Here is a 19,115-nt window from a genome sequence, read left to right as displayed (position 1 = left end):
CCAGCAATTCAATAATAGATACGCGTCACAGATGAGAAGCTCCCAACTAATTTAGCTGCATTTGAAGTCATAAGAAACACTGAGCCTAAAAAACTATATAAATGAGTTATATATCAAATAAAAAGGAACATTAATTCTTCTTCTACATTCCGGTGCCGGAATCGAAACACGTGATTTAAAATGAACAACGAGGCCGATGCTTCACTGAAACCAAAATAATAATGATATAGATTTGTCACATCTTCGACTTAAATAGCAATTAATTACAACTCTGTCGAAATAGATTTCACAGAATACTGTACTATACGTTATATAGTCTCAAAGATCCAGTACGGTAAGATAGTAAAAGCTGCTACAAACTTAATTTGAGAATATTAGTTTGCTCTTCCATTAAATAACTAATTTTACCACCATAATTAATGCAGATCTCCACAAATCAGCCAGAATTTACCAACAGATCCCTTCTATAAATGGACAAAAGCAGTGAACTCATCAAAACTAAATATTTGGTGAGTATGTAGGTGCAAATTTGGACCCAGTAGCCACAATGAGGAAATGTGACCCTTCCCATCATTTTATTTTGTAGAAAGTGTCAGTTGTCTGATGATTACTGTAATACAGACATGATAATTACTGGTCAGTTTTTCCAGCCCGGTTCAACGCTTCAGGGAAGACCATCTTTACAACCACTTCCTGATTAAGGTTTTCTTTGCACATAGCGTACAAATCTTCTGCCAGTTTCAAAGGGCAAGGATAAAAACAAAACAACGGGTTCTTTATACATCAACCATAAAATGAATTTATTTTGCCAGAGGTCCAAATATTTATCCCAGGATGCATAGAAGATGTCAGTGTGTCATAGATTTCAGCTTCCACAATCACAAACTGGTGTTTACAATCTATATGTTCTTGTGTTCAACCACTGGTCTCATAATAAAGCAAAGTGTAGCTGAAGGGTTACACAATACCAAAATGCCACTGTGTAACTCACACAATCCTAAAACCTGTAAAGGAAAAAAGGAAGCAGAGGAACCAAAATGCAGTTTTAAAAAAATAACTCCATCTTTTATCTTAACAAAGGGAACAGGCGTCGCTGTGGAGGTGAAGGAAGGAACGTAAGGCTACTGGCATAGGTTGGTTTCAAGGAGAGAAAAAGCCTCGTGTTTGGTTATGGTGTCACACCTCTCTCCAACAACAACATAAGAGGAGAAGTGGAAACTTGTACAAACACCTCACTGCCACCATGTACTTTGAACTGATTGAGACTACTATTCATCATGTGGTGTGGGTGCGTGCTGCCGGGCAGAAAACAAACTGGATCTGCTTTTGATCTAGGACCCGAGCAGCACGCGATCATAGCTGAATGCCAGATTAGGGTGAATGGAAAAGTAAAAGCGGGGACTTGTTAATGAAAAACAGAGCCAGGTTTAGTCAACATCTCTGCCACCAAACTGCTCTTTGGAAAGCTGGACTGATCATGTGTATTCGGGTTAAACCCTCCACAACACAACAGTCTCTGCAGCTTTCCCACAGCTTACACATGAAATCGGTTCCATTTTCAAAGATTTTTAGTTTCCATTCACTGCTGCCCACCACACACCACAGAGGGGTGGAGGGGGAGAGTGGGGGCGTCTAGGGAGCACAATGTTATGTTTCACTATAGAAAAACAAAAATCACAAATCAGAAGTCCATCTTTAAGTCCGTGTGTTCTCCTCCCTCAGAAGGGGGCAACAGGTTTCACATGGTCGCTTGGCCATGCCACCAGGAGGGAATCACCTCATCCCCATCGTCCTCACTTTAACTGCTGCACGATGACGGCGTTGAGGAGGTTGGCCTGCTGCAGTGTCTGGCTCTCATCAGACAGCTCCTTATTGGGGAAGGTGGTCATGAGAGCAAACTCTCTGGCAGCCATTGCAGGCCGCGCCGCCACCACAAACTGACGGAGGTCTGACACCCTGAAGGCAACACATCAAAGCAGGAAATTTATTTTGTTTACATTTCCACAACATGTCCTAGGTCCCATCTGTAGACATCAGCAGACATTAACAGATTTTTTTGATTTAAATCCAAAACTAAATTGAGCTAATTAATCACCTGTGGGTATTGTTGAACTTTTGGACAAGCCTGCTTCCATCGGCCAGGCGGATCTGAATGTTAGTTGTGGGTTGGGAATTGTCAAGGGTCACGGAGGCGCTAGCTTGCGCCTCGTTGGCAGCCTGGTCCTGCTGGGATGTAGCTGGAGCTGAAACTAGCTCTGGGGTAGCACTAGAGAAGGAATGAAAAAAGGCTTTTTACTCTGACAGATAGACAGACATTGGGCATCGAATTCATTCATTGTCTGTATTGCTTAATTTAAAATGATCACATGCAGACAGTACAAAACTCTAGGCTAAAGACGATTATTTCCCCTATGGAGCAGGTAAAACTGGTTTTCCAGCCTTTACTTCTGGAATTTGATGCTTTGTGAACTCAAAGACTTTACTGTAAAATGAAACAGAAACAAAACAATGACCGTTTGGTTTGGCAGTTCTTATCAAGCTCACCTTCCCAACTTCTGTCCTTCGCCTTCAAAGGCCTTAAACGCCATCTTGGGTTTGATGAAGTCCTCATCTCTGTGGTCCTCCATATCCAGATTTACCTGGCCTCCTCTGGACCGCTGCCTCAGCTCCAGAGGAATCTCCCTGCGGGGTAATGAGCAAGAGGAAAGATTTATCACATTACAACCTAGCAGTTTTGGAAAAATACTGCATTTTAATCACTGAAACATGTTTTGCTGATTTGCTGTGATTGTGACCTTGGTGTTTTCCCCAACAAGCAAAATGTGACATTTCGGCAGATGGCACTCCAGTACAGTGATGACATCATGACAGATAACCAACTTTACCTTTAGTGTAAATAGAAACAATACGCTTACCCTCTTCTGATAGCCTCAAGGAAGTTAGCATTTCCAGGATCATTGTAGTTTCTAAGTTCACCATTATCCAGACTGAAACCCGTCTTCCACAGTTTAAGCACCACATGAACCTAAGAAATATACAAACACACACTCATGTTCTATTGTGACGTCTTAATCTGGTTTTATAAAACCACCAAACCATCGATATTAAAATACAATAGAACCATCCACAAAAGAATGGCCAGTAGGCGGGAAATAGCCCGAGGAGGAAAAAAAACAGGACCCAGTCGGGAATATTACTCACATCCTGCTGGCTATTGGACCCATGCCGCTCTCCTGCCACATAAGCTGACTCCTCCTCAGGAGCAGCTCCCAATCTGTAACCACCACCATGGAAAGCCTGATGATGACAAGAGACAACAATGAAGATGACACATTTCTCATTCAGCATATTTCACTGCTGTCATGTTATTACATGGCTGCATTTTTGTCATTTTAGCAGTTGTAAATTGTATTACATTCACAATTTTTGTGGGCAACGTTGATGAGTATTTTTCACAGCGTTAATTGCCTGTTTGTTATGTTAACCACTGATAGGAGGCATGTTTGCCTTCTGCTAAGGTGTCACTGTACTACTCTGGCATTACCAACTAGAATGATGGATGAAGACATTCCTCCATATTAAATATAAAGCACACATTATGCATTAAATGTTTAGCTTGTTAAAAAAATGTAATAAATAAAAGCTACTGGTGACATATTTCCATTGTTTGCACAAAGGTCACTTTACCCTAGCTTTGCTGGGCTCTCCTGGCCCTTTCCCAGTCCGGTCCAATGGCACAGCTCCATGTTCCCGAGCTCCTTTGAACAGATCTTCCACAACTTCATTGGAGCTCTTCTTCTTAGGAGGTCCAACGATCTGCTGTCCACTGCGCTCAGAACCCCCAGCAAAAAACCTAAGGTGAGAACAAAGTGCTCTTAATAAAAGATGGTAAGGAAAACCTCCACAGCAAACTTATACTCATATCATTAAACAATATCAAGGAAGTATTCCTATTCCTCTGTCCTTATTTTTATAATTCGATTGTGTATTGTAAAATAATCCAATGTGCACACATTGTCACATAATAAAACAGGTAGAGGACATAACTACTGAAATGGCTAAATAATGGAAATAGCGTCATAGACTTTGTGAGAATGAAGACACTAACAAAAAATTAAGCCTTTGGAAATAAAGTGTAAAAAGATCTGATAGATGAGTAAAGTGTTCCTCCCCAATGTGCTAGTGAGATTGAAAATAAGTACTTTGCAAGGTGTTTTCAGAGATTAAAAAGCTAACTGTTAGTTTACTGTCTACAGAGCTATAACAAAGTGAGACCAAGTGAACTTCTAAGTTAAATAATGCTGCCCACATTTTTTTTCTACACTGCTGTGCAAACACTGCATATGAATAGACTAGTCAGTTAGATTTGGGAAATACAATCCAAGCTAGGGTGAGTGTTAGAGGCTGCTGCAATGAACTGCTGTACAATAATAACCAGAGAGCGAATTAATTGTAATACATGAAAGGCAACACTGGCACTTAGAGGGAGAAGCAAATACTGCACACAAAAAGGGCTTACACTTTGCATTTACAATATAGAGCATTTAAAATTTACTCAACACATTTCTGCTTTATTGCTGTTTTTAATAAACAGCAAATCAGTCACATGTAAATATTAAATATGAAGCCATCAGGCAGTACAAGGCTGACCCAGGGTAAAATGCAAATATCTATATACTAATCTATTCCAGTTTAGTCCAACACTCGTGTTTATTTTTCCGTCTAAAGGGCCATTAGCATTGTCATACAGACTTAAATCAATCCTGCTGCACTGCCCCAGCAGCAGAATCTGTTGATGCTGCAGAATAGAGAGTAGCACACTGTGGATGAGGTGAGACCAAAAATAGTTTGGTGCATTCTGGACTCACATCCACTGGGTGTTACTTTCTAGCATCCAAAAACTGTGGCAATGTGCATGTTAAACAAGTTGCCTTGGGCAATTGTCACAACAATATAAGATTATGACAAAACCCTTCAGGAGCGCTGTAATAAACAAATATAAATGGCTCTTAAATACATCCCAGTTGACATTATTTCTGTCACGTTTAAAAGATAAGACAGCAGACAACAACAGGCATTAAACTCACCTTTGGCCTTCCTCCTCATCACTCTCCTCCTCTGCTTCATGCATCAAATCCCTGAAGGAGGTCACTCTGGGCTGAGTGCTGATATTATAAAAAGTATATGTAGAGAGAGACAGAGAGACAGAGATGATAAACAAAATCTATACCATAAGTCAAAGTTCTTTTACTGATGTAGCTATAACTTCTAAGAAGAAGAGTGGCCTGGTGTTTTTCAAAACTGTACAGTTAGAAGAATATAATAAGCATTGATAAAATAATTAGATAATGTAATATTTTAAAAAGTAGTGCCAAAATATTGACTAACCTTGAACCTGTAGAGCGGGACACTGAAGAACCTCCCTCATGTTGAGGAAGCGTCACAATTTCATCGTCAGCTCCATCCTCAAAGAAACTGGCAAGAGCAAGCTAACAGGAGGCAGAGCAAAACAGGGCAGCATTAGATCCCAAGCCTGGGAGGAGATGAAGAGACTTGAAACCTGTTTACATTCACAAACGTCTTCATCCTGGTCTTAATATAAACTACCTGTGGGCAATCTGACAGTATACTGACTGCAATTATTTAGAAGCAGTTTTATTTAAACTTTTAACCAGATCACTAACCCATACTTTGAAACCCTGTTTCATCCGTACCAATATTGTTTCCGTATACCTATTTCAACTTCGCCTTATCCAATTACCCAGTCAACTCTCAAAACTTGTTAAACAGGCATTCAAGTATCTAACGCTTTCCCAGTTAATGGGTGCAGTTCATGTTTCTCGACTGTTAACTGCGCATGATTAAAAACACTACTACCATAAAGTCACATTCATTCAGTTTCATCTTCTCTTGAATTGGACCCTGCTGTTGGAGGTCGCATTCGGGCACTTTTACTGATCACGAACTATACAATCCACTTGATCAAAGGTTCACTTACTCTAAATTGTGCTCTTTGCTAGATTATCTCTTATTTGCGTCACTAACCAGCATTAGTTAATGGGGCATTAGCTACACGCTAAGGCAAGCTAGCACTGCTCAATGGACTCAAAACAGACTAGCGTTAGCCAAAACTTTATTGTCAACCTCCTTAATAATGACAAAGCATCAAAGTGGATTCATACAACCACCATTGTGTCCGTTAAGCATCAACACAACAAGGGCTTTGTTAGAGACAGAAAGCATTGCCATTGTCAAACGGTGACTTGCACAAATTACCGGCAACACAGGCTAACGTTAGCCGGCGAGCTATGCGTGTGACACATATCACGTTCCCGCTTTTCCCCTTTCATTTCTCGTCGTACGCTTCGTCTCAATCCGCGGGGAACACAGAGACACACCTGCAGATTCCAACCAGCGGACTCCAGGAAAAACCGAGCCCTCTCCTCATCCACATCAGTAACAGCGACGAACTCCCTCACTGACTCCTCTTGGCTCGCCATTTTGATTTGCTCCTTCACCGACTCGTCCGCCTCCACCTGCAGAAACAAGCAGCGAACGATGGTTCCTATCTCGATCCAAACAGGCACCTCAGCGACAGCGACTAATAAATAAATAGGAAGCAACCATTTGGCTGCTGCGTGACTTAGAGCAAAGACTATATGTTTTAAAATAAACTACATGATTCTTTTGATTCAAATTATCCACAATTGTTTATATAAAAATAATTTTCGAAAAGTTTAATATTGCGCGGACCACCAGGTGTCATTGTATGCACAAATTTCACAAGGGCACAGAAGATGGTCTACTATATATTCATAAATATTTTAGTTTGGAGATCGTAATTAGTGTAAAAATAGTTAAAAAATGATTTGCTGCTGATTATTACAACCATTTCATGACAATTAATCTATGATCGAAATAGATGTGTAATTTATGCTGTTTCCTTACTATTTTACTATTTCCTTAAAGTTAAAGGCACATCAAAAACATCAAAGCAAAAATATCCTTATTATCCTTCACAGCAGCACAACACAGTCGCTGGATGGCAGTCGTTGGTCGCTTTTCTTTTTGTCCATCTTAATCTTTTCTTTTCATTGGCTATTCTGAGAAATGGATTTGCCCTGTTGTTTTCATGACCAGCATCACAGACTTGCCTCTTTACACTGGATGCTGTTTTGGGGAAAACTACTTTAGTATTTACTTAGTTTAGCAATGTTAGTTGCTGATGGTTCTGTTATCTGTGTCTGACTTCTGCCTGGTTACTCGTGTCTGATCTATGAGCTCCTCATAAACATTGTTAAGCCTCTCGCGTTGCTTCGATAATCTGATCCCATCCTGATTCATCAAGATTAGAAGCCTTGTTGTTAGACCGCGGAGCTTCGAACACAGCCATCAGATCATAATCTGCATCTTATGACACTTTAAAGCTTCTATCTCTGGTTTAGTCTCCTTCTGCACGTCCACCGTGAAACAGATGCTGACTGAAGTGCGAGACGGCTCACCTCTGACAAAACTGCTCCAGTAAAAATGTGCCTCTGATTTCAGTCTGATAAACAGATGGAGGGAAGAATTCCCATGGGGGACACCTTTGTGCTGAAGATAAGGTGTCTGATGGCGGCCTGGACCGACGGCATAAAGCCATAAGCACTCGACAGATTGGGAGCATGTTAATTGTTCCTGGAGGGAAAGGGTTGATGGGGTTTTAATGCATTCACTGTTGGCTGTTTGATTTTCAATGCCAATTAATATGTAGCGAAGTGAGAAAACAGCGTCGTCACTTCACCCCGCGACGCGCAGCCCCATCGCTCCCCCCGTGAACCAAAAAGATCAAGCTGAAATAGAAAAATACAGTGGGTTACACAGAAAAGGGCCGAGCAGCTGTGATTTTACATTGTTTCCCCTTTGGATGTTTTTAGCTTCGGGGGCCTGATGAGGCAACAGCAGATAGATACAAGGCAAGACCGAGAAAGCGACAAAGACGACAAAGACGACAAAAACAAAAAGATGTTTAAAAATCGAATATTTAATGTGTAAGGAAAATAACAAAGAAACAAGAAACGTACAGCGCTAGAGGAAACACAGCCTGACAGCCGCCAGCGTGGACTTCGGGAATCCCTGAAGGCGCGAGTGTATCGACGGACGTGTACGTACATGGTTTGCCGTCCCCTGAGACTGGAAGCGGTGTAGCGTTACCAGCAGTGTATCGTTAACAAAGACAGCGGACATGGACGTGTCAGCAGAAGTAAGAGGGAAGCGTCTGAGGCCCTGAGACGTGTCACAAACCATTACCCAATGAAGGACCGGCGCCAGGAGCACCGTCAGTGAAACGTGGGTGAAAGTCACTGGGAGAGAGAGAGACCTTTAAGACAAAAGGAAGATTCCTGGCTTATGAAATAAACATATTTCCTCAAATCTGTTAAACCGCACACATGTCATTTTTTAGTTTTTCAGACCTCGTTATTAGGAAATGCTCCTGTTTGGACACAGAGGAGAAACGGTCCTTTCACCTTGAGCTACCTGCAAAGAGGTCAACAACCAGTAAAGGTGAAGCAGCTGGAGGTCGATGAGGACCAGCCTCCCCTGTGACTCTAAATCACATTCCCACGAGTGGTGAAAGGAACCCGTGCTTCTCGCCTCCTCGGGCAGCGGCGCCTCGCGTGAGGGGAACCACAGCTCGGTGAACGGTGGCTCTGTTCCCGACCCGTCGCAGCCTGTTGCTTGTGGGAGGACGCTAAACCTTTTGACCTAAGCGCAGTCAGGAGCAGAACTCTGATGTCTTGTTTATATGATATGTGAGGCTGAAGGTGTGCAGTTCCTTCACCCTCATCGTGTGCATTTAACTCCCTCATTGCGACTCGTTCTCATCCGCTTCCTCGTCCTCTCTTGGATGCGGATGAGCCACGCAGAGCCGTAAATCTCCTGCAGGCAGGGACTAATGGTGACGCCGCTGCCTCCGGGGTCAAAGGCGCGTGTTCACTGCCGAGCTAAAGGTCAGCGGATTCACAAACCGCTGCCTGTGTAGAGACGGGCTATTACTATACACCCTTTCTATGTGCTGTCAAAGAGCCGGAAGATTTAGGCATAATTATTTTTGCTGTATCTATATCATCACTATTGGTCGGTTTTCTGAGCCACTTGTACATTCTTAACCTAATACATGGACGTTTGCCTTCGGGAGAACGAACAGATACCCTCCACGAGGTCCAGGTGGATTGAGCTCCAACAATGGCTGCCCTGAGGGCCACTGTCACAGCGAGCCTTTGTTCCCACACCCAACTGACAGGCCTATTGGTGTCTGGCTGACATAATGCTGCCGCGGTGTACCTTACATCACTGTCTAATGGGTTAAACGTGTGGAATGTCAGACAGGAACCAACCTTATGATTCACCACGTCCTGGTTCTCACAGTCTGTTACAGGTCACGTGAGTGAATGTCAGTAAATGACAGGCTCGGATCTATTTTCTTCTGCCGGAGACACCTCATACGGCCGCCATCACGGCTCTCCTTGAGCCGCGCAGGGCGCGTATCCAGACGGGATCATCTCCAGTTCCCTCCGCTTTGCTTCAGCCAGGCATGCAGCGCGATGAAAAGAAAACAGCCCGGTATCAACAGGAAGCAGGAAGGAGGAAGAGGCTTATTATCTGCAGCCATTATACTCTAAGTTCACCTATTAGTTTTGCACGCTTGCCTGCAATAGGTGCTTCTCCGCACGTGCGCTCTGTCTCCTCAAACTCAAACCACAGCCAGCTCCCCTTTTTTTTTATCTCCATGGCAGCAGACAATCATCTGATACGATTGGCAGAACCGGGTCTGCAGGGACCAGACTGGAGCCGCTGACCTACATATGACCAGATTATGGCCACATTGAAAGACACTGGATTAAACGGTCTACATAGTGTCGCATACATCGGAGAGTGTGAGCTCGTCATATACCGGCGGTGAGGTTGATCCTGAATTGGCTGCAGGCAACGCTGTGACAGAGGCGTTTGAAGAGGCTCCAGTCCATTCTCTTATTAGCCCAGCAGGCAGCCGTAAATCTGGACACGGCCATCCTGTCCCTCCTCCATCACAGAGAGATTTACTGCGACAGACAGTCCGCCTCCCCCTCTTTCCCTCTAGCTCTTCCTTCAGTTTCCCACCTTGGTCTCTTCCTTTCTCCTTTTTCCTACCGATATTTCCTCTTTTTGATTCATGCATTTTGCTGCTCTTCCGCTCTGGGTCACCCGGGGTCAAGCACCCGCCCTTCACTCGCCAGTTTTAACTGAACGCACAACGATTTGCCGTGTTCCATAATGTCAGTTGAGGTATCTGTGTAATAATTAGTCATTAAAATAATCGCCGGTGCTTAATTGGCTTGTAGCAACATTTTAAAAGTCATCTTTAACAAGGTTGACGCTTCAGTACAACTGTGCAGAGTGCGTGGACGTGTCAAAAGCCACGTGTGTTCATTTAAACACCCCACAATGCTCAGCGCATCCACGCTTTAACATAAAAGGAGTCAATGAGGCCGTGTGATTAGAGCAGCAGAGACCTCTGTGCTGCTGCTAATGGCTGCTCAGCCTAAATCAGATGCAGATAAAAGCGGCCCGTAAACAGACATTAGACAACTCCTGCCTCTTTGTGTGTGCTTTACTGCCACGCCACAGCATCCAGACGGCCTCCAAGGCCCCCTCTCACACACGTACACACTCCGTTTGGGGCATTACCACATGACATTCCACTAAATGCCTCGCGGACAACCCTCCCTCTGCAGCTTCGCAGCCCACTCATTGGTTGTGACGGAGCGAGACCGGGGGTCACCGTGGTTACCACATGATGCATGAGATGCGGGACCTCATCTGGCTGCGTGTGCGCCGTGCCTGCGAGGAGGCTGCCCCAGATCCCGGCTGACATTTGGCAGCCTTTAGTGTCTGAGGTGGTGTACAGTAGAGGCGCTCGTGCTGGGGGAGGGGAAGCAGCGCCGGGCGAGTGCAAATGTGAATATGTCTTTGTTTTGGAGATTTGAACGGGCTCCTGGGAAACGTCTGGACATGTTAGCACACAATATTTCTGTGTTTGTGGCAGTTTCTAAAGCAGAATGCTGATGAGCCAAATACTGGTTTTATCCTCAACACAAATGTTGCCTCTTAGTGTTAACTTAGATACATTTCCTATTCATTGAGTCTTTCTGTTGCATAGTTTTTGTGAGAAGATTTCTGGTTCAGTCGTGATGTTTTCAAAGGCTTATTTTCTCTGCTTCTGTGCCCAGCACTTACGTAAGACACTAACACTGAATTGCTGCACACAGAAAAAAGACAGAGTGAGAGAGAGAATGAAAGAGACAAAGAGACAAGGCACCGAGTTGGACAGACAGAGAGAGATTATCAGGATTAAACAGATGCTTTACAAATCACTGTCCTTGCTGATGAATACGTCAGCAGAACAACAAACTCAATTAATACCTGAGCAGCTGCAGGGGAACCGTCTGTGTAGTCATTTATTCAGCCAGTTTGGTCTGTGACTTGCAGTTCAGTGCTAAAAGATGAAGCATCAAATGAAGTATCATGACACCAGACAGAGGAGGGGAGAAGAGTCCGGTGGGTGAATCCGTGTGCGGTGGAACGCTGCGTTGGAGAACAAACCCGACCTTTTGAAAAACGTGTGATTCATTTCCAGGTAGCAGATTTCACAGAAATCCATCCAGTCGCTGAACGGACTGCTTCAGAGCAGCATCAACACTGCCCGAGGCCTCCCACACTGACACGGTGGTCTATCATAGTGTCTGTGCCGCTTGAATGGGAATCTGATACAGTGCCGTTACCAGTGGGGACCTCAGAGGGAGACGTCTGCTCTGCTGGAGACTGAGGCTGCTTCTGGAGGCTCCGACGGCACCTTCCAGCTTCAAGATAAGGTCAAAGTAAATAAGCCTGTTGTGTCTGAAGTGACTGCGAGACCATAAAACTGTGCCTCATGCCAACATGCATCATCTCACAGATGTCACATGACTTTTATCGAGTTTAAATAGTTGCTGTTGTTGATGAATAACTTTCCCACTGTGATGGTGATGGTCCGACAGGGAAGGGCAGCAGGCAGACGGCGGGTGTCGGTTACGGAGTCAGCCAGCGCAGGGAAACTGATACCAGGCCTGTGTGTGGAGATAAGGAGGAGGCAGAGGCAGAGGTGCAGCGCCCATCGCACATGAAAGGGCTTTTTGGGGAGGTTCATCTTCCCTGGAGTCCCTCCACCTCGCATGGTGCAGCAGCAGCAGCAGCAGCAGCAGCAGCAGCAGCCTCCATCACCGCCTGCCGCTCACACGTGCAGCTCCTCCTCCTTCCTCTGATTCCCACAAAGACAAAACAAGTCCTTGGATCTTGTGACACAGTTGCTGCCGCGCTATCTCTCTGTGTTTATCCTGCTGTCTGGGCCTCTTTCACTGCTTTGCTCCCAAGCTGTCCCTCACCCCTTCCTCCCCGTTATCTCCGCAGACACGCGTACTCTCTTTGTATTATCTGATTTGCACAGCAGCTCAAAGTTAGTCTCCACGTCATCCAGACTGACTGAATAATGCATCCCTGTGGCAGCTTCACTGAGGTTTTAGTTTTATCACCCAGTGCCCAACTCGATTTTCCAACCTCCCCATTTCTCCTGGTGCGGTTTCCTCCTGCTCTTTCTGGCATCTGCGTTATCAGACAGGAAGTAGTGGAGAGTGGCTTCCTGTTCCACATACAGTAGTGAGGGCAACAAACGGGTCCCTGTGTAAAAAGAAAAGTCAGACTGTTTATTAAATATTCAGTGTATTCAGCCAAGAGCTCACTCAAGTATAAATTTTTAATTTAATGTCTCGCGAGTCCTTAACCATTTTTCCTGCAGCCTATATTATGTTTCTGAGTACGACTGAAACAGAAATGTAAATGTCTTAATGCGATCAGTCTCACGTCGGCTTTGCAGATCCTTGCTCTGAACATGAGGAGTGTGGAGTAATGTTGCATAACAGGGTCAGGCAGACGGCAACGTCTCAGGATACGCGGATTAACTCATCATTGAGATGAAACGGGCAACAGCTCAGCGTCTGCGTCGGGTCAAACTGTGACACACACCACAAGTTTGTGGTTCAGAGCAAATCAGTGCTGCTTCTGCATCGTTCTGTTGTTTTGTCTTGATGTTTCAAGCAGGTTAGCTTCATGAACAAAGGCATCACACACACAGTTAAACCTGCCAGCAGCTGGAATGTCACAACTCTGCAGCTCGCGGGTTGCACCATAAACTTCCACATGCTTGATTAGGAAAGAGTGACGTCCATGCGGGTTAATCAGACTGAGAGGCATCTGAAAATGAGAAGTTGAAAAAAAGCAAGCGCAGGGAATATTGACAGGGAGGAACCTAGAAGTTCAGGAGTTGCTCAAGCGTGTGTGTGTGTGTGTGTGTGTGTGTGTGTGTGTGTGTGTGTGTGTGTGTGTGTGTGTGTGTGTGTGTGTGTGTGTGTGTGTGTGTGTGTGTGTGTGTGATGAGACAGATGCACTCCCTTTCGCCCGGGGGCCCTGGTGATGTGCGTGTGCATACGTGTGGACTGAACGTCGGCTCCTTTGAAGGGCTCTGACGTCACGGCGGCGGCGGCCGCAGGGACCCGGGTCGCTGCAGCCCGTTTGTCGGAGCATTTGATCAAACCAAACCTTTTAAAGCGGGGCAGTCGTAGAGGAGCTGACAGCTCACTTAGGCTGATACGATGAAAAGTGAAAGCTGGGGGTGAAGCACAGAGCAGAAATATCCAGCTTCAGCGCGTGTGTCACTTAGACTATGATACTGCTTGTGTCACCTTATACGTCTTTAATAGGTCACACCAGTCAATCGCTGCTTCCTAAGTAGGTGCTGCAGATGCACTATAAGCTCAGTTCATGAAAAAGAAACTGCCCTTTAGCTTTTTTTCAGGACTGTGAGCCATTAACAGAGCCAAAAGAATAAATTTGACACTGTAAGCAGATAAGACGACTCACATACCTGTGACATGGGAACGCGATAATGGCAGCAGCGAGAACAAGGCCCCGCGGTGTCGAGGGGGTGACGACATGACGGGGGACAATAACACACATTAACACACATTAGAGCCTGAGCGGGAACAGAAACCAGCGCACTGTGATATTAGCTGTCCTTCGCCTGGAGGTGACCATCAAATAGGTCCACACGCACGCACACACACACACGCACGCACGCACGCACGCACGCACGCACGCACGCACACACACACACACACACACAAACACACAGACGCTCTCGGTGAAATTCCACACCTTCCCTCTGTTCGACCTCAGGTTACTTTGCAGTGCATGAATAGCAATGACTGGCAAACAAGAGAACGAAGGAAAAGTTACGAAGAGCATCTTGAAAAGAAGAAAGAACAGACGTTTCACTTTTTGTGAGTTTAGCAGACTCCACTTCGATTTAACCAAAACCTGAGTTATTGATCCTTCTTTAGCAGAAACCCTATATATATTTGTATTTTACATTCAGTTATATCAGGCATCGTTGTCCCTTGTGCCTCTAAATGTTCTTTCCCACTTAATCTAAAAGCCTCGGGTCCAGACTCTGTGGGCTGTTAAGTGTGTTTACTTTCATCACCAGTGTTCTCACCAACTCGCCGCAGCCTGAGCAATTATCTCTAGATCTCTCCTGGATCTTTAGGTGAGTACTGCCAGATGAAACCAGTTTGATGAATCCAGAATCCTGGAAACTCCTCAGCGCTCCTACGTCACCGCGCTCACACCTTTGGTGCGGATTTCTCCTGCCTGTTTGCAACCTTGGATGAGCCGGAAAACGTGGGGAAAGCTCGCGGATGATTCACGGGAGGCCAGAACACACCGGCAGAGGAACGCTGGTGAGTCACGGGCGGCGTCAGAGCGGCAGCGTCAACACGGGGCACAGCTGTTGCCTTCAGGGTCCACTCCCAGGTTCCACATTACACTCGAGCGCGTCTTTTAATGAATAGCAATGTTGCTCCACGTCAGCTGGAGCTGTAATTAGGAGAGTGCTAACACATTTGCTTATTACACTGCATGTCAGTCAACTCCACTCCATATGTCTGACCATAACACTGTTACTGCAGCTGCAGCCAGCCGAGCTTCATGTCTGTGAACCAGACTCGCTCCTTATGTCACATTTTGATACTTTAGCCAATCTCGTCCAAGCACGATTTGTGTTGTAGTTCGTTTACTGCCTATGTGGACGGTAAACAGGTTAGCGTACCGTTAGATGCTAGCTTTAGCCAAACAACAAGCTTGATACTGGACCCGTGACCTTTGACCCCTATAAGGTCGTACGCGCTTCCGCACAGAGGTGTGGTGATCGGTTTTACTAGCGACAGACCCCTAAAACAGCTTTTTCCACCAAGGGGCTGGAAATAAAGGGCAGTGTGGGCGATCGACAGGGCTTTGTGGCACGAAAACAATCAAAACACAGAAAACGATCCAGTTCCTCCAAGCGCAAAGCTTAAATGAGTACCTGCACTTTTACGAAGTGTGATATTATGCTGTCATGTCTGTGTGTGAGCTGCGAAGCCAGAAGTGATTGATTAGTTGAGCTTGGCAACGACTTGAGTTGTGAGACAAAAGAAGCAAAAGAAAAATCTGAGTCTGAAAACAATAAAAAAAGGCCCCAAACAAAGCATGTCTATCTCACTAAAATAAACTCTACCCACTAAAACTTTCCCACCTTCTTCTGGGATTAACTAACAAACAGTACATGGAGCAGGCTCAGGTGCTGCTGTGGGAAATCTTCATGAGTATTGATCAGAGCTGTTTAAAACTCTCCGGGCTTCGTTTGACAGTAAACGGTTCCAATCAATGACAAACCGTCAGTGCTCCACAAACGTGTGGGGCTGAATAGCAATAAGAGGCGCAGGATTAGACGGCTGCAGGTCCGGCTACATGTAAGAGGATTGCTCGCGTGTCCAATAGTCTGTGGGCAAAACAGACAGATGAACAATCAACCAGCTGTAAGCCTGGAGTCAACAACAGTTTATCATAATCTGCCTCCATCTCTTTCTCCGCTCAACCAGGAAACTGTTTATCTTTTTTGTTCCATGGCGCGTTCAAAGTCCAGCAGAAAGCTCGTATCTAACAATCATAGATCTGCATTACTAGAAATGCAGCTGCTCTATGTTTCTAATATTCCTTTAAATACTTCCTCCACACCAATTTACCGCCCTCCACGCTCTTCATCTTCTCAACCCGTGCCTCCTCTCACGCCATGGCCTCCTGCATCCAACACGCAATGAAAGAAGTTTACTAGCCATTCCCCTAATCCCAGTAGTGCCCCCATCTCAGAATTATAGGTCATCACACTGAAGCCTCTGAGCTCAGTACAGAAGACCCCGCTTTAAATCCAAAACAACAGGCCCCACTACTGATGGCTTAAAATGGATAAATGACATCATTTTTCTGGATTAAACGAACCGGCGATGATATTAATAGACTGAGCTGTTTGTATTAGCTCTGTTCTTATCTATAGGGAAACACAAACACAAAAAGTCCCTCAAAGGGGCATTACTTGTAACATTACTGCTCTTCAACTTCTTTATAAAAGTTCTAAACGTACATGGACCTTAGGGTCTGACCCAGAGGGCAGCATCCAGCGGAGAGGAGGAGGCTGAGCGTTCATGATACCTGTAGGGACGGAGCCAGGGCTTGATCGGCTTAGCACAAAGCCTGGACGCAGCTCTGTCCACAGTTAAAGATTACAACCAATTGTGTGATTTGGAAAAGCAAAATGTAAAAGATATGATTCAGACTTGATGGAACATTTCAGCAAGTAATTGTTTTCTCTTTAACATTAATGTAACAATGTCCTGCATCTGCAGAGACGAACTTGAACGCCTCATCTCGCTCCCACGGGATAAATATGCACATGTGCCATTATTTCTATGCACTCATTCAAAAAGTCCTTAAACACGTCGACGCCTCGGTGCCGCCCGTAAAACTGCCGTCCTGCAGTTTTACACGGCTGCATTTGAAGCGACGGCCCGGAGCTGAAACTGGGTCTCGTCTCTCAGCCAGAACACTGGTCGCGTCCCGCTTCAAAGCGGAGCGGGCCCCTCTCCACTCACACGCCGGTCGTTTGATGCCATTAGAAGCTGCATCTTCTCTGCATCTGCACTCGCTCTCTCTTACCTGGCCTCCTTTTCGCTCTGCTCACATGTGCTGCACAGACACACACACACACACACTAGCAGCGGCATGTGATGTACATTACACACACACACCCTCCCCCACATGTTAAGCGTGAGCAGACAGATTCCTTGCACGTGAGTCTATGTTTTGATTTTCTCAGCTTATTCTCACCGTACTCAGACTCAACGCCTGGAGCAGAAGCATCTCCACTACTGGACAGTGACTCCTTCCTCTCTTTTGTGTAGCGTTGTGTAGCGTGTAGCTACTTTGGCCGTGCAGCCTGCTTTGGCGTTGTCTTGCTGAGGGATCCACGGCACAGACGCCGTGTGGATGGGAGCAGATGCTGCTCTATGATCCATGGAGCCGTTCCAGATGTGTAAGCGCCTCTCACGGTTCCCCCACAGCCTCACTCCCATCAACCCCATTTGTTCGGCAGTGTGATAAATCTTGCAAACACGTTAAACAAGTAATGCGATGAATATTTTAGGTCGTCTACTCGTTTAGGTGCATCTAAAGGAGCGCAAAAGCTACGACAGCTGATTCAAACGCGTCCCGTCTGTAGATGGAGCCCAGGCTCGACCACCCTCACGCCACCTCCCTCTAAATGCAGCGCCTTCATCTTCCACTCTTTTTACGCATCAGCTCCAACGTTAACCTCCTTCCAGGCCGTTTTCGTTAACCCGTCTATTTCGAGTCTAAGTCTCACGTGTGAATTCTTCCATGAACCCCCACCAGAATTTTCCTTCTTCTCTCCCTTTTGATCTCCTCAGCCACACAAGGCTATTTGGGAGAACCACACTAATGGCTACACACTCGCCCCCCACCACCACCACCACCACCACCAGCAGCACATTCCACATAAAAACCACATTAGTTAATGAGCGAAATCTGACTCTCATTCGTATTTTCACAATTAGAAGCGACGATATGACTTTTGCATATTGGGTTTCTCTCCAAATGCTGCTCACGGGCGCATCAGCAGCTTCTGAGGGGATGGGCTGTGTATTAATAACTATATGAGCGTTTCGCCCGGGCTGCATGTACAGTCAAGCCCGAGAATGTAAACACTCTGCCCAGTCGACCTAAAGCGTGTTCATCAGCTGCAGTTACAGCTGCTGCATGAGCTCACAAAGCCAGCGCCTCTCTATAATTCATACACACACACACACACACACACACACACACACACACACACACACACACACACACACACACACGCGCCCTCGTGCACACATCCACAACTGTCATCACACACACACACACACACACACACATAGAAGGGCAAGTTTACGACAAAACTGCTTACAGAGTTGCTGTTTACATATTTCATAAGTTCGACACGCAAGTCTGGGGCTTAATGGACACATGCTGAATTATGGGCCTCAGGGTGCCGCGTTTCTCAAGCTCCAAGCTGCTACTGTGGCACACTTCAGCACCAACATGTTCCCAAGGACTCAAGAGTTTTTTGTTTATGTTTTTGCACACAAACAAATTTGCCATAGTTGCTTCATGTATGTCCACACACACGTGCACACACGTGCACACACGCACACACACGCACACCACACACACACACACACACACACACACGCACACATGCACGCACACATGCACACACACACACACACACACACACACACACACACACACACACACACACACACACACACACACACACACACACACACACACACAACCCTAAAATCACATTTTAACCCCTTTAAAGCCTTTAAAGTTGATGTCATGCACTTTGGTAGAAAATACCCTCCCCTCTTTTCCCACCTGCAACTCAGCCTCACAGCGTACGTAACTCACAACCAACGACAGACGTGTGCTGCGTGAACAACCGCGCGCTCACGGCGCATTGTAAGCACTCAGAGGCGTCTCCACGGACCCCGATGAACCAAGCAGCAACGGCAGCATCCACTCACGCCCGCGCCTCTGCACCATAACGCACCACTCCCGCCCACCTACGC

The 19,115-nt window shown here is 45.7% G+C and overlaps 1 protein-coding gene and 1 long non-coding RNA gene across 3 annotated transcripts; both read right to left on the bottom strand.

The window, feature by feature from the left end:
* Positions 1 to 772: 772 nt before the first annotated feature.
* Positions 773 to 8,301, bottom strand: nsfl1c (NSFL1 (p97) cofactor (p47)). 2 transcript variants are annotated; one of them, XM_029157158.3, is made up of 10 exons: positions 8,152 to 8,301; positions 6,399 to 6,536; positions 5,389 to 5,489; positions 5,088 to 5,165; positions 3,688 to 3,853; positions 3,202 to 3,297; positions 2,916 to 3,025; positions 2,545 to 2,682; positions 2,096 to 2,266; positions 773 to 1,956 (listed from the first exon to the last, which is right to left on the bottom strand). In XM_029157158.3, the coding sequence occupies exons 1-10, from the start codon at positions 8,284 to 8,286 to the stop codon at positions 1,794 to 1,796; spliced, it is 1,296 nt and encodes a 431-aa protein (XP_029012991.1). In that variant the 5' UTR covers positions 8,287 to 8,301; the 3' UTR covers positions 773 to 1,793. The 2 variants fall into 2 exon arrangements, with proteins under 2 accessions (XP_029012991.1, XP_055366366.1); XM_055510391.1 differs by having other exon boundaries at positions 8,064 to 8,197.
* A 3,158-nt stretch (positions 8,302 to 11,459) lies between these two features.
* LOC129604359 (uncharacterized) lies at positions 11,460 to 13,488 on the bottom strand. Its single transcript, XR_008695167.1, has 2 exons — positions 12,916 to 13,488; positions 11,460 to 12,732 (listed from the first exon to the last, which is right to left on the bottom strand). It is a non-coding gene; the product is annotated as an uncharacterized LOC129604359 (long non-coding RNA).
* Between the last annotated feature and the right edge of the window lie 5,627 nt (positions 13,489 to 19,115).

Source organism: Betta splendens, chromosome 7, assembly GCF_900634795.4.
Source record: "Betta splendens chromosome 7, fBetSpl5.4, whole genome shotgun sequence".
Lineage (NCBI taxonomy): Eukaryota > Metazoa > Chordata > Actinopteri > Anabantiformes > Osphronemidae > Betta > Betta splendens.
This window is presented reverse-complemented; position numbering and strand designations above follow the sequence as displayed.